This window comes from Solanum pennellii, chromosome 2 (assembly GCF_001406875.1).
Source record: "Solanum pennellii chromosome 2, SPENNV200".
NCBI classification, from domain to species: domain Eukaryota; kingdom Viridiplantae; phylum Streptophyta; class Magnoliopsida; order Solanales; family Solanaceae; genus Solanum; species Solanum pennellii.
The window spans coordinates 55,971,113-55,987,100 of NC_028638.1; the positions used below are offsets into that span (position 1 = coordinate 55,971,113).

Below are 15,988 nucleotides of genomic sequence, written 5' to 3' on the forward strand. Positions count from 1 at the left end.
TTTCTCATTTGTACGATATAGTTTTATGATGATGGTAATCCTGGCAAGGAAAATTTTTGCAAATCCATCAAGGCTCCATTAGACAGAACATTTTAGGATCTTTCATGAATGCCATTTACTGGGCAGTGAGCTAAGTTCATTGTTACTACACACTCTCAGTGTTCCATACATTGCAGATTCAATGATTTTAGCAAGAGAATTTTGTTCTTGTATTATTAGGGAATAAAATAACACAGCTTAGTAATATGATCACACACATAAATACAAGTAAAATAGAGTTCCGATAATTGCAGTTCAGGAACTGAGTTAGCCTCCACTAATAGGAGGTATAATGGCCAATTCATCTCCATCTTTAACAGTGGTGGATTCGGCTGTGTATTCCTCATTCCGGGCAAGAAGCATGCACCCACGTAACTCTTCCAACCGTGGAAAGTGAGAAATGACCTTATTCAAGCAGTCACCGGCAGTACTACCATAAGAAACTTCCAATGGCATTTCAGTCATGCCAGTCAGATCTCTAGCACGGGCGAAAAAAAGAAACTTTATTTGAAGAGATCTACTCTCATCTCCATTCATGACAATTGCAAATAACCTGTCCAGTATATTCAACAGTAGGGGTAACGTCTATCAGTTATGCTCCGACAATGACTAAATCATACTATTCGCCCTCTAGAATTAAAGAATAACTGAGTATTTAAAAGAATCTGTTACTTTTTCCTAAGAAATTACAACTAAATAATTAAACAAACACAAGAAGTTGAAATCTATAAGTAAGTTAAACACTGACTATAAGTAGACTAACTAAAGACACAAAAATAGTATTGAATTTAGAACTATGTTAACATGGCCAAAAGTGACCAACATCTTATGTAATGGAAAATAATGCATTTGCAATTGACCAAAACCATTAACCCATGTCCACACACTTCACACTGAAAGAAAATGATGTTCCTTCTTTTACAACATTAAGTTCAATGCAGAATTAACAGTCATTTTAAAATGAGTCAAGAGAACTAAAAAGAAAGGGTAAATTCAAGCCAAGTTCACTACATCCATATGTACTTACATTATGGTTAAGATAAACTTGTAAAGAGTATAGAAGAGTTGGATTTCCAAGTAATGGCAGAAAGTCACAAACTTATTTAAGAAAGAAACGAGAAAAATGACACAAACTAAAAGAGTATAGAAGTATTGGATTTCCTAGTAACAGCAAAATAAAACTTAAGTAAGAAAGAAACTAGAAAAATTGGCACAGACTAAAAGAGTATCGAAGAGTTGTATTTCCTAGTAACAACAAAAATGACAAACTTACTTGAGAAACAAATGAGAAAAGATGACACAGCATATTCTTTTGGAAGCTAAGATCAATTTATATGATTCAGTCAAAACACAGCCCCACCCCCACCCCCACCCCCAAAAAAGAAGGAGAAAGCAAAGCAAACAGCTAACCACATCAGGAAGTAGATAGGTGTAACGATTCAAAAAAAAAAAAGAGAATTATATAAATAAGAATAAATAGGTATTTAAGGGCATAATTGTCCTTTCACGTTTTAAATGAATAAATAAATAAATAAATAAAACAGATTGGTATTTATTTATTTTAAATGTTATTTGACTAATTCTTGAATTAGTCTCCTAATCCAATTAGTTCTCTCTCTCTCACGCTTCTTAACTCCCTCTCTCACGTTCTCCATCTTCCTCACATTATTTCTGCCAAAACATCAACAGTTTTCATGCTTGAAGAACTAACAAAAATTTTTAAGCAAAAAGAAAAAGTAATCAAAACGTCAAGGCTAAGAGAGGTTTGTCGAGAGAGGTGTACGTTGAAGTGAATTGGGAGTGGTTTGGAGGAGTTTTCCGGGCAGCAACATTAAAGTTTGAACATCGATTAAGGTATGGGTTCCCTTCTCTCTTGGCTCCTTTCCCAAGAGGTCCCTTACGATTCAAACTATTCATCTCGAAACTAAGGTTGTTCCCCGTTGCATGTCCCTGTCACTAGCTCCCTATGATCTTAGGTTGGGTATTCTTGTTGATAGAATTTAGGGATACTTGTTTGTGGTGATAATCTCGTTTCGAGTATGTGTTCATGATGATGTGATTATATTTTATGTCTTTCGGAAAATATGAATGTATATATGTATGTATTTGTGCAAGATTTTGATCATGACTTTGAGTTTTTATTTAGCATGTTAATAGATTTGAGATTACTCGTGTTTTATGTGCAATTAGAGGCTCTTAAAATCGTAATATTCACATGGTTGAAAGGCTATAAATTCTAGTCAAAACAAATGATCAAATCATCCCCCTAAACTTGTCTTAAGAACATTAACGAATGTATAAGAAACAAATGCTAAATTAACCCGTAAAAATGATGTGCAAAATTATGGAGTAATGTCCCAGAACCTGTAAATAAGTTCTAGACGCATTCTGGAAAATTTGAGCAAAAAACGAATTAAAAAAAAATAGGTGAGGTCTTCAGGGATCGAACCCGAGACCTCACCAAAACATGCCTTAATAAAATAAATAAAGGGGAGTGCTGAAGGCGGGGCTCGAACTGGGGACAAGGGGGCTGGTGAAATTCGCAAAGAAAAAGAATGGGGTAGGGGGGAGTCGAACTCGCAACCTAGGGGGAGGAGGAGGAGAAAAATCAAGTAAATAAATAAATGGGAGGCGTGGGGTTCGAACCCACGACCTCCCAGAACGCGCGAGAAGGGAGAAAAAAAAATAATTAAATTTTGCGAGGCGTGGGGATCGAACCCACGACCTCAGCGCTGAAGGGAAAGGCGCAAATAATAACGTGAGGCTGTGGGGATTCGATCCCACAACCTCACTGCCATTCCCCTATTTAATAAAAAAAAATAGAGGGGCTGTGGGGGTTCGAACCCACCACCTCACAGCCTCCTCTTCAGCGAAAATGAGAGGAAAAATAAGGGGGCTGTGGGGGTTCGAACCCACAACCTCCCCAATGAGGCGAATTTAATGAATAAATTAAAAAAAAAAAAAAAGAAAAAAAAGGGGATTGAATTAGAATTCTAATTAAAATAGAAAATTAATTCTTTCATGTATTGATGGAAATTTAATTTAGAATTCTAATTAAAATAGAAAATTTATTATTTTATGAAAATGTTGAGATTTAATTTATAGTTATAATGTTAAACCTCCGTATTGATACATAAGTCATACGTGAGTAAAATATTCAAGAATAATGTAATCTACTTTGATCAAAAATCAAGATCTTGGTATATATACATGATACATAAGTCTTGTAATACATAATCTTAGGAAAATAAGAATCACTTAACGAACTATAAATGAAGCCCCATGGCTTGTATGTATAGACACATAAGTTTAACATACGTTCAAAAATAAGTGAACCTAAGATGTACGTAATGAAATGAAGAATGGGGTGACAATCATGATGTGAGGCTAACGTATATGAAGAGAGCAAATCTCAAATGAGCCTAAGTAAATGTTACCAATACGTACTCATCAATGAGAGTGTAAGATAATGAAGAGACCAGTCTCTATAAATACTTTAATGAAAAATATTGAGTTTAAAACACTTAATACTAATAATGAGATGAGAAATCATCTATTGAGCTATGATGCCCTCATACTAGAAGCCAGCTTCCATGATGTATGAGTTGAATGTAATGGAACTTTATACTGAGCACCGATAGGCTAGCTATGAGCGGTGATGCCTTCTTTCGGGAAGGGCGGAGGTTCACGTAACTCTCATGAGATGAGACTGTCCGGCTTGCCGGGTATGGGTCTCCATACATCTCCTAGTCTTTAAACCTATATTGCCACTATAGGGATCTGGCGGGGTTAAATTCCCATATACGCTAGCATGTTATTGAATCGCTTTGGCCGGTGATTCCACCTCTTTTCGGTGTGGGGAAGACACTGGATTTCATGATGCTCACATGATCTATGTCGGTTAAAGTTAAAGTTCCCAATGAATGAATGAGGCCAGCCTCCAATGAATCATATAAAGAAATGAATGATACCGAAGGTGTTAGGATAGGATAATCAAGAGGTGAGCTAGATTCAGGTAATGACATTAGGTCATTCCTGATCATTGCACAGCAAACCCGATGAAAGTCTTAAACTACATCCTAGGTATAGCTGGTGTTCGCACTGGCCTATGAATGAATTGAAATGAAATACGAATGAATGAGTGAAGCAGACTCTGTGTTTGCTAAAGAAGGCTCCCTAGTTGAGGTCCCATATGTTGAGCCCTCATTTTGGAAAGTCTTAAGGTTAAGTCTATGATAATAAGGTCTCATGGTATATGAATGAATAATATGAAAGAAACTATGTGTTATATGTTATGTGATAGGTGAAGATGTTATGTCTTGTGTGCAATACGATGATTATAATGATGCATGTCACTCTCATGGCATAACTTTCCTAATCTCATTTTAGCAAGTCCACTGACTTGACTTCCAAACATCATGTTGTTAGGGAAGAGCTCTTCTTTCTCATGCATGTCCCTGGTGTGTGCTTGCATATACCCATACTTAGTACAAGTGTGTACTAATTCCATACGAACATCTACTTTTAGGTGCAGGCACAGGTGGACGCTAGAGCTACAGGTTCGTTGTTGCAGCTATCCGGACGTCAGTATTCATCCGGAGTTTGGTAGGTCCTCATGCTTTCGAGGATGCTACTGTTTTACATTCTAGCGTAGTTTTAGAGTTGAGCTAGTGGAGCATGTTCCGCTAGCGTTTCTTTCCTGTTTTGGTTCAGACTTTGTATTGGTGCTATTTTGGCCGATATACAATTAATACTTAATGAATTATTTCTTTCAGTTGCCTATCTCTTAAATGTTAGATGGTTGATGATGAACGATTACGAAATGTTAAGAATGTTTAGCAAGTATGATTAAAGAATCAAAAATTTCAAATTTTCCGCTAAAATTAATCTATGTAAAGTAAGAATGACGTAAGTAGGCTTGTCTGCGACCTCTGAGAGGTCAACGACGCCGGTCTCGTCTGGGGTCTAGATTCCGGTCGTGACAAAGTTGGTATCAGAGCGCTAGGTTAAATTCCTAGAATAACGAGTTCACATCAACCACATTGAGTAGTTTCTAAGTCATGGTAGTGAAGTGCACCACTATCCTGGATTAGAGACTGCATGATGCGTAGGAAAGACTTCCCTTCTTCTGATCTTATTGTGCTTTTCCTAATGTTTGAATTCTTGGTGTTACGAACGTGTCTAACATCAACCTTGTTGTTTTCAGAGAATGAACTCTTGGGGAACTAAGGGTCGGAGGACGGGAGCAGCAGCAGCTAGGGGTAATCAGAATCCACCCCAGGCTCCAGCTGAAGGAGTGGCCATGCCAGTTAACCCAGCTGCGTTGACTGATGCGGAGGTGAGGGCATCTCTAGCCCAGATGGCACAGGCCATCACGATGCAGGCCCAAGCTATGACTGCCCAAGTCAACCGGCAGGATGTTCTGAGGGAAAACCCACCGGTTCGCAGCATAGCTGACAGACTGCGAGACTTCACGAGGATGAATCCTCCAATTTTCACAGGGGCTAAGACTTCAGAAGATCCCCAGGAATTTATAGACGAGTTGCATAAGATACTGGTGGCCATGGGGGCCACTGATATTGAGAAGGCTGAGTTGGCTTCCTACCAGCTCAAAGATGTTGCACAGACTTGGTGCAAAATGTGGCGAGATAGCCGTGTCCTAGGAGGGGTGCCAGTCACCTGGGAGCTGTTCAAGACAGCATTTTTGGAAAGGTTCTTCCCTAGAGAGATGAAAGAGGCCAAGGTTGAGGAGTTCATCAACCTCAAGCAAGGATCCATGACTGTCAGGGAGTATTCCCTGAAGTTTGTGAAGTTATCTAGGTATGTACTTCCCTTAGTATTTGATAACAAGAATGATGAGAGTACTTAACTTTGTTGAAATTATCCAGGTATGCTACTCCCTTGGTTTCTACCAGCAGGGAGGAGATGAGCAGATTCCTCACAGGAATCAATGGAGACCTGGAGGAGGATTGTCGGGCTGCGATGCTCCATGATGATATGGACCTTTCTAGATTAATGATGCATGTCCAGCAGGTAGAGGACAGCCGAAAGAGGAGAGGTGTACGTGATGTTAGGAGGCCTAGGCCTCAAGATCAGGCAGGTCCCAGCCATGGAGGCCATAGAAACAATTTTGGCGTCCGCGAGCAGCCCAAATTCAAGAAGGGGCAACAGAGTGCTGGAAATTCTGACCCTCAGAGAAATACAACGCCTAGAGGAGGCAGACCCGAACCCAAGAGGGGCAATGGAGGTGAGATGCAGCGTCCAAGGAAGACTTGTACTAAGTGTGGCCGAATGCACCTTGGAGAATGTAGACAGGGCACTAATGCCTGTTTCGGTTGTGGTAAGAGTGGACACATGGTCATAGACTGTCCCCAGAACAGAGGTCAGGCTGGGGGTAATGCTCAGCCTAGGCCTACCCCACATAATGCAGCAGCAGCCGAGCCTCCGAAGAGGAACAGATTTTATGCCTTGAAAGGTAGGGAGGAGCAGGAGAAGTCCGCTGATGTGGTCACAGGTATGCTGCAAGTATTCTCAACTTCTGTTTATGCTTTACTTGATCCAGGGTCTACGCTTTCCTTTGTGACTCCTCTGCTTGCCCTTACCTTTGAAATACTACCTGAAGTTCTGCATGATCCTATAGTGGTTAGTACGCCTTTAGGAGAAAATGTGAGAACCGATAGGGTATACAAGAATTGCCCAATAGTTGTGAGTGGCAAGGCTATGTGTGCAAACTTGATTGAGTTACCCATGCGTGATTTTGATATTATTCTTGGCATGGACTGGCTTCACAGCTATTATGCTTGCTTGGACTGTCGTAGTAGGGTGGTGAGGTTTCGCTTCCCTAATGGAGAAGAGTTAGTCTGGGAGGGGTACAATCCGATTCGTCCTAACCCCTTGGTTTCAAATCTCAAGGCCAATAAAATGATGGCCAAAGGGTTACTATGTCATCTAGTGAGTGTTAATGATTTAGATCATGACGTTCCTTCCATAGACTCGGTGCCTGTAGTAAATGAATTCCTAGATGTGTTTCCTGAAGATTTGCCTGGAGTCCCTCCCCTTCGAGAGATTGACTTTGGTATCGACTTAGAACCTGATACTAAACCAATCTCAATTCCTCCTTATAGAATGGCTCCAGCAGAACTCAAGGAGTTGAAGCTGCAGTTAAAAGATCTCACGGATAAGGGTTTCATTCAGCCGAGCATATCCCCTTGGGGCGCTCCAGTGTTGTTTGTAAAGAAAAAGGATGGGACCCTTAGAATGTGTATCGATTATCGGCAGCTCAACAAAGTTACTATAAAGAATAAGTACCCACTTCCCAGAATTGATGATTTGTTCGATCAGCTCCAAGGGTCTAGTTTCTTCTCTAAGATTGATCTTCGTTCAGGGTATCATCAGCTTAGAGTTAGGGATAGGGATGTCCCAAAAACAGCTTTTCGTACCCGTTATGGTCATTATGAGTTCTTGGTTATGTCATTCGGTCTCACGAATGCACCTGCTGCATTTATGGACCTCATGAACAGAGTTTTCCGTGAATACCTTGACTCTTTCGTCATAGTATTCATTGATGACATTCTCATCTACTCTAAGACCAAGGAAGAGCATGAACAGCATTTGAGACTAACCTTGCAGGTACTTAGACAGCATCAGTTGTATGCCAAATTCAGCAAGTGTGAATTCTGGCTGAGATCAGTGACCTTCCTAGGCCATGTTGTGTCCGATCAAGGTGTAGAAGTGGACCCCAGAAAGACTGAAGCCGTTAAGAAGTGGCCAAAGCCTCTTACACCCACCGATATCCGTAGCTTTCTGGGATTGGCTGGTTACTACCGCAGGTTCGTGGAGGGATTTTCTTCCATTGCTGCCCCACTTACAACCTTGACAAAGAAGAAATCCAAGTTTGAATGGACGGAGACTTGTGAGAAGAGTTTCCAGGAGCTCAAGGACAGACTCACTTCAGCCCCGGTGCTTACTCTGCCTAAGAGTGGCGAGAATTACACTGTCTATTGTGATGCATCTAGGGTTGGTTTGGGATGTGTTCTTATGCAGGCTGGTAAGGTGATAGCCTATGCTTCCAGACAGCTCAAGGTTCATGAAAAGAATTATCCCACTCATGACTTGGAGTTGGCAGCCGTGGTGTTTGCATTGAAGCTGTGGAGGCATTATCTGTATGGGGTACATGTGGATGTGTTCACGGATCATAAGAGTCTCCAGTACGTGTTCACGCAGAGGGAGCTGAATCTACGGCAACGCAGATGGTTGGAGCTGCTGAAGGATTATGACATGAATGTGCACTATCATCCAGGTAAGGCTAATGTTGTGGCTGATGCTTTGAGCAGGATGAGCATGGGGAGTACAGCCCACGTTGAGGATGAGAAGAAGGAACTAGTGAAAGAGGTACACAGACTGGCCAGACTGGGTGTGCGGTTGGTTGACTCTACTAGTGGAGGTGTTTCAGTTCACCCTAGTTCTGAATCATCCCTGATAGTGGAAGTCAAAAAGGGTCAGCAACTTGATCCTGTGTTGATGGAGATGAAGGACTCAGTGTTGTTAAAAATGAACGAGTCTTTTGCTTTGGGAGGTGATGGCATACTTAGATTCCAGAACCGGTTGTGCGTACCAGATGTAGATGATTTACGGACCAGGATTGTTACAGAGGCCCATGGTTCCAGATATTCCATACATCCAGGTTCCACAAAAATGTATCATGATCTTAAGCAGATTTATTGGTGGGATGGCATGAAGAAGGATATTGCAGACTATGTGGCTAAGTGTCCTAATTGTCAGCAGGTTAAGGCAGAGCATCTTAAGCCTGGTGGTCTGACTCAGATTATTGAGGTTCCGACTTGGAAATGGGAGGCCATTAATATGGACTTCGTAGTTGGTCTTCCGAGGACTAGGAGGCAGCATGACTCTATATGGGTTATTGTGGACAGATTGACTAAGTCTGCCCACTTTATCCCTGTGAAGTCTACTTACAGGGCCGAGGATTACGCGAGACTCTACATTGATGAGATTGTGAGATGGCATGGAATTCCTTTGTCTATTATTTCAGATAGAGGAGCTCAGTTTACTTCGCATTTTTGGAGATCTTTCCAGAAAAGCTTAGGCACGCAGGTGAAACTTAGCACTGCCTTTCATCCTCAGACAGATGGGCAGGCAGAGCGCACTATTCAGACATTGGAGGACATGTTGAGAGCGTGTGCGATTGACTTTAGAGGTAATTGGGATGACCATCTACCTTTGATAGAGTTCTCGTATAATAATAGCTATCACTCCAGCATTGGGATGGCACCGTTTGAGGCATTGTATGGTAGGAGGTGTAGATCTCCAGTTGGGTGGTTCGAGGTTGGAGAGTCATCTATTTTGGGTCCAGAGATCATTCATGAGGCCTTGGAGAAAGTTAGAATGATTAGAGACAGGTTGTCTACCGCTTACAGCCGACAAAAGTCATATGCAGACAACAGAAAGCGACCCTTAGAATTTAACGTTGGTGACCAGGTTTACTTGAAGATATCGCCTATGAAAGGGGTGATGCGATTTGGTAGAAAAGGGAAGCTTAGTCCGAGGTATGTGGGGCCATATGAGATCCTACAGCGCGTGGGTGAGGTGGCCTATGAGTTAGCATTGCCTGCGGAGCTAGCTTCTGTTCATCCAGTCTTTCATGTCTCTATGTTGAAGAAGTGCCTAGGTGATCCAGCATCAATCCTACCTGTAGAAGGTTTGGGGGTTGGTGAAGACTTGTCCTATGAGGAAATACCTGTTGAGATCTTAGACAGACAGGTCAAGCGGCTGAGGAACAAGGAGATTGCCACAGTGAAGGTATTGTGGAGAAACCATCTTGTTGAGGGTGCTACGTGGGAGGCTGAGGCCGACATGAGATCCCGATATCCACATCTTTTCAACTCTTGAGGTTAGGCTTCCTACTCGTAAGACTATAGTTCCTTATCTCTTCGTATTTGTTGCTATTGGCTGATTGTACATAGCAATTAAGTTATGATCTCATTGGCATTATGAGGTGTAATGGTAGTGTCATTCGGGGACGAATGTTCCTAAGGGGGGGATAATGTAACGATTCAAAAAAAAAAAAATAATATAAATAAGAATAAATAGGTATTTAAGGGCATAATTGTCCTTTCACGTTTTAAATGAATAAATAAATAAATAAATAAAACAGATTTGTATTTATTTATTTTAAATGTTATTTGACTAATTCTTGAATTAGTCTCCTAATCCAATTAGTCCTCTCTCTCTCACGCTTCTTAACTCCCTCTCTCACGTTCTCCATCTTCCTCACATTATTTCTGCCAAAATATCAACAGTTTTCATGCTTGAAGAACTAACAAAAATTTTTAAGCAAAAGAAAAAGTAATCAAAACGTCAAGGCTAAGAGAGGTTTGTCGAGAGAGGTGTACGTTGAAGTGAATTGGGAGTGGTTTAGAGGAGTTTTCCGGGCAGCAACATTTAAAGTTTGAACTTCGATTAAGGTATGGGTTTCTCTCATGGAATTCTTTCTCCAAGAGTACTTTCTTTCGAACGTTTCTTAAACTCTTGAAACTAAGGTTGTTCCCCTTCGTATGTCCTTGTCCTTAGCTCCCTAACGAATTTGTAGGATGGGTATGTTGTGCTGCTAGATTTTTGCATGAATGATGTGTTTAAATTTTGTGTCTTTCGGAAAGTATGAAAGTATATATGTATGTATTTGTGCAAGATTTTGACCATGACTTTAAGTCTTTCTTTGGCATGTTAATAGATTAGAGATTACTCGTGTTTTATGTGCAAATAGAGGCTCTTAAAAGCTTGATGTTCACTTGGTTGAAATGCTAGAAATTTTAGTTAAACAAATGACCAAATCATACTTTTAACTTGTCTTAAGAATCCTAACGAACGACAAATAAAGAGGTGCTTAAAAGTCCCGTAAATTGCTTCATAAAAATGTGTAACAAAGTTCCAGAATCTGGAAATTCGCTACAGGTGAATTCTGGAAATTTTGGGTGTCAAAAAAATTAAATAAAAATAGGCGAGGTCTGCAGGGATCGAACCCGAGACCTCACCAAAGTAAGACAAAAAAAAAAAAATGTGCCAGGCGGGGCTCGAAATGGGGGCTGGGACCGGCGAAATTCGCCAAGAAAAGAAATAAAAAGGGGGCTGGGGGGGATCGAACTCGCGACCCCCAGCCACACGCGAAAAAGAAAAAAAAAAGAAAAAAAAAACGTGAGGCGTGGGAATCGATCCCACGACCTCAGTAGGAGAAAATTAAAAAAAAAATATATGAGGTTGTGGGGATTCGATCCCATAACCTCACTGTAGATGCTTTTTTTTTATGAATTAAAGAAGGAGGGGCTGTGGGGGTTCGAACCCACAACCTCCCTATTCAAGCGAATTCAATAAAAAAAAAATAATAATAATGATAAATTAAAATTCTAATTAAAGTTGGAAAATTAATTCTCTTATGTAAAATATTGAGATTTAATTTAGAATTCTAATTAAAATAGAATATTAATTCTTTTATGTAAATATTGAGATTTAAATTAGAATTCTAATTAAATTAGAAAATTATTCTTTCATGTAAATGATTGAAATTTACTTTAGAATTCTAATTAAAATAGAAAATTTATTATGTCATGAAAATGTTGAGATTTAATTTAGAGTTCTAAAGTTATAAATGTTGGAAATAAAATCAATGAAAAATATAAATGATATCCAAATAATTCAAGATTTGGGTTCCCGTGCCCAAAACCTCCGTATTGATACATAAGTCATACGTGAGTAAAATATTCAAGGATAATGCCATCTACTTAGATCAAAAATTTAGATCTTGGTATATATATATATAAATACAAGATACATAAGTCTTGTAATACATAATCTTAGGAAAATAAGAATCACTTAACGAATTATAAATGAAGCCCCGTGGCTTGTATGTATAGACACATAAGTTTAACATACGTTCAAATTAAGTGAACCTAAGATATACGTAATGAAAGGAAGAATGTGGTGACAACCATGATGTGAGGCTAATGTATATGATGAGAGCAATCTCAAATGAGCCTAAGTAAAGGGTACCAATACGTACTCACCAATGAGAGTTTAAGATAATGAAGAGATCAGTCTCAATGAACACTCTAATGACAATATTGAGTTTAAAACACTTAATACTAATGATGAGATGAGAAATCATCTATTGAGCTATGATGTCCTCATACTAGAAGCCAACTTCCATGATGTATGAGTTGAATGTAATGGAACTTTATACCGAGCACCGATAGGCTAGCTATGAGCGGTGATGCCTTCTTTCGGGAAGGGCGGAGGTTCACGTAACTCTCATGAGATGAGACCGTCCGGCTTGCCGGGTATGGGTCTCCATATATCTCCTAGTCTTTGAACCTATATTGCCACTATAGGGATCTGGCGGGGTTAAATTCCCATAAACGCCAGCATGTTATTGAATCACTTTGGCCGGTGATTCCACCTCTTTTCGGTGTGGGGGAGACACTGGATTTCATGATGCTCACATGATCTATGTCGGTTAAAGTTAAAGTTCCCAATGAATGAATGAGGCCAGCCTCAAATGAATCATATAAAGAAATGAATGATACCGAAGGTGTTAGGATAGGATAATCAAGAGGTGAGCTAGATTCAGGTAATGACATTAGGTCATTCCTGATCATTGCACAGCAAACCCGATGAAAGTCTTAAACTACATCCTAGGTATAGCTGGTGTTCGCACTGGCCTATGAATGAATTGAAATGAAATACGAATGAATGAGTGAAGCAGACTCTGTGTTTGCTAAAGAAGGCTCCCTAGTTGAGGTCCCATATGTTGAGCCCTCATTTTGGAAAGTCTTAAGGTTAAGTCTATGATAATAAGGTCTCATGGTATATGAATGAATAATATGAAAGAAACTATGTGTTATATGTTATGTGATAGGTGAAGATGTTATGTCTTGTGTGCAATACGATGATTATAATGATGCATGTCACTCTCATGGCATAACTTTCCTAATCTCATTTTAGCAAGTCCACTGACTTGACTTCCAAACATCATGTTGTTAGGGAAGAGCTCTTCTTTCTCATGCATGTCCCTGGTGTGTGCTTGCATATACCCATACTTAGTACAAGTGTGTACTAATTCCATACGAACATCTACTTTTAGGTGCAGGCACAGGTGGACGCTAGAGCTACAGGTTCGTTGTTGCAGCTATCCGGACGTCAGTATTCATCCGGAGTTTGGTAGGTCCTCATGCTTTCGAGGATGCTACTGTTTTACATTCTAGCGTATTTTTAGAGTTGAGCTAGTGGAGCATGTTCCATTAGCGTTTCTTTCCTGTTTTGGTTCAGACTTTGTATTGGTGCTATTTTGGCCGATATACAATTAATACTTAATGAATTATTTCTTTCAGTTGCTTATCTCTTAAATGTTAGATGGTTGATGATGAACGATTACGAAATGTTAAGAATGTTCAGCAAGTATGATTAAAGGATCAAAAATTTCAAATTTTCCGCTAAAATTAATCTATGTAAAGTAAGAATGACGTAAGTAGGCTTGTCTGCGACCTCTGAGAGGTCAACGACGCCGGTCTCGTCTGGGGTCTAGATTCCGGTCGTGACAATAGGATAAAGATACACCAATTTGTTGAAGGCATAACACCCGACTATGCTATGTTATAGATACAATCAGACTACGCTTCCAGATTTCACACATATACTAATCCATTAACTTGTTGAATTCCAAATAAAGTTTCAAGCTTAATTTACACAAAATTTGGTCAAGAAACATTTCAAAAGAAGACATGAATATTTTTCTTCATTATAGATATCACTGTTAACATATCAATCAAAAGTAACGATAAGGAATACACCCAACTGTGTCACTTTTCGATTTAAAGATATTAAACAATGCTAGACACCATCCTACAAATGATTATATGAATACAATTTTCATGAGTTTTAATAAGTCAAATACACTTACCTATTCAATTTAACTTTGATTTGGATTGAAAGAAAATATAAGTTCGATAACTGTCGTAAAGAACTAATCATCCTGGTAAGGCTCACTGGGTACGTTGTTGTTGTCATCCTGATAAGGCTCATGTCTGCTGTCCTTGTTTATAGATCAATGGGATTCATGGCAGGCTTCACCTCCCCTCAGCCCCCACAAACCTCCCAAATAGGGAAGTAAACACTAAATTAAGAGAGCACCGAAAAGATTCTCTTCTTAGTTCTTAATTTATTTTTTATTTTCTTTTAATCTGTTGCCTAAAACCGAGTATATGTGTGTTTATCAGCTAAGACATTCGCACAACTACCTACGAAATTTCTGTTCCAATCTGATGATCATCTTTTCGATTTCTTTCCTTTTCTTTTCAATTTCTTTTTTTTGGATGTTTTGTCTCAAACTGGTAAATAGATTCAAGTTAAATCCATAAACAATCTACGTGACTCCTCAATGAACATTGTATTCTCCAAGTAACTGGAACATGTAATTCTGTTTTAGGCATCTAACTATAAGCAAAGTATATAATAACAAGAGAGTAGTTAATTAGCATCTTTCAGAATACGGTCAAATTCTCTGGAACATGTGATTTTAGCAAATTGTCCAATTTTCTAAGAGCTGAATCAACTTATAGAGCAATTTTCATTGCCTCTTCGTATGATAATTTGAGAATTCACCCAAAACCAAAAAACTGTATTCACATAAGAACTGGTCAAAGAGGAATTACAGAAGGTCGAATATACCTGAACCCACAAGTAGAAGAGGGAGAAGCCTCAGATGCTTTTCTCTCGAAGACTCAAGCAAAGAATTAGCCCTAATTTCCGATAGAATTTAAAGAAATCCGCAGAAGTGAGGGAGTGGGCAAAATTGAAAAGAGGGCACAAAAACAATTAAATTAAAAAAAAAAAAATGCTTAGGGATACTGGAGGCTGGAGCAATACCTTTTTTATTGGAGAAACTTCTAAACGGTAAAGTGTCTAAGATGAAAATATATATACTTATATTTGTATATAAATTTATACAGATACAAACATATTTTATATGTTAATTTTTATATTAAAAGTGACTAATTATATACTGAATTAGATGATAAAAGGATAAGATGTTTTCTGCGAATTAAAATTAAAATAAATTATAAATATAACATTTAATTTAAACTAATAAGTTGTTATCTTATATAATTTTCATTTTTTATTGTCTCAATCACTACTATTTCAATCTTTTTTATTCAGTATTAAATAGTGAGTGTTAGAATTTTCCATTTAGTTCAACTAAAAAGAAAATTTAAGAAATTTTAGTGAATTTAAAATTTTATATATTAGAGAAATTATTTTTTAATCATTTTATCCAACATAAAATCAACTAAAATCAATTTATATATAAAAAAGTTCATCAACCAAAACAGGACTAAAGTTTAACCACTTTTGGAGGCTATATAATTAAGATATATATATATTTTAATGGGTTAATTTAGCTTAACGAGCTTTTAAGAAAATCAAAAAGTTTTAAAGTTTGAGTCTAATAGAAACATATTGTAATTCAAATATGTAAAAAAAGAAAAAGAAATTCACTATCAGGTATAAGAGACTTGTCATTGTATTTTGCCTAAATTGACTTACATGAGTTTACACTTTTGGTCTCATTTTAACCGTTGCCTTTAGTTAGTTTAGCGTTTATTAAAAAAATATGGGATAATGCACGAGTATTCCTTTAATCTATGTCTGAAATTTCAGAGACACAATTATATTATACAAAAGTCCTATTATCCATCTGAGCTTATTTTATTAATAATTTTCTACCTCTTCTCAGCCTACTTGACACTATCTTGTGGGCTCAACGCTGGTTCATTTTTTCTTTCAAGCTAGTGCCACGTAGGCCAAAAAGGGATAGAAAATTACTTATAAAATAAGTTTAAGGGGGTAATAGGACCTTAGTATAGTATAAGTGTGTCTCTGGGAT

At 38.5% G+C, this 15,988-nt stretch overlaps 2 protein-coding genes across 2 annotated transcripts; one reads left to right on the plus strand and one right to left on the minus strand.

Annotated features, from left to right (window-relative positions):
* Nucleotides 1-78: 78 nt before the first annotated feature.
* On the minus strand, nt 79-14,975 carry LOC107009130 (molybdopterin synthase sulfur carrier subunit). The gene is made up of 2 exons (XM_015208405.2): nt 14,773-14,975; nt 79-592 (listed from the first exon to the last, which is right to left on the minus strand). Exon 2 carries the CDS (start codon nt 574-576, stop codon nt 307-309), a length of 270 nt encoding a protein of 89 aa, XP_015063891.1. The 5' UTR covers nt 577-592; nt 14,773-14,975; the 3' UTR covers nt 79-306.
* Nucleotides 4,605-13,241, plus strand: LOC114076019. The gene is made up of 4 exons (XM_027914227.1): nt 4,605-4,644; nt 5,246-5,859; nt 5,928-6,553; nt 13,190-13,241. Exons 2-4 carry the CDS (start codon nt 5,249-5,251, stop codon nt 13,210-13,212), a joined length of 1,260 nt encoding a protein of 419 aa, XP_027770028.1. The 5' UTR covers nt 4,605-4,644; nt 5,246-5,248; the 3' UTR covers nt 13,213-13,241.
* Nucleotides 14,976-15,988: the final 1,013 nt, after the last annotated feature.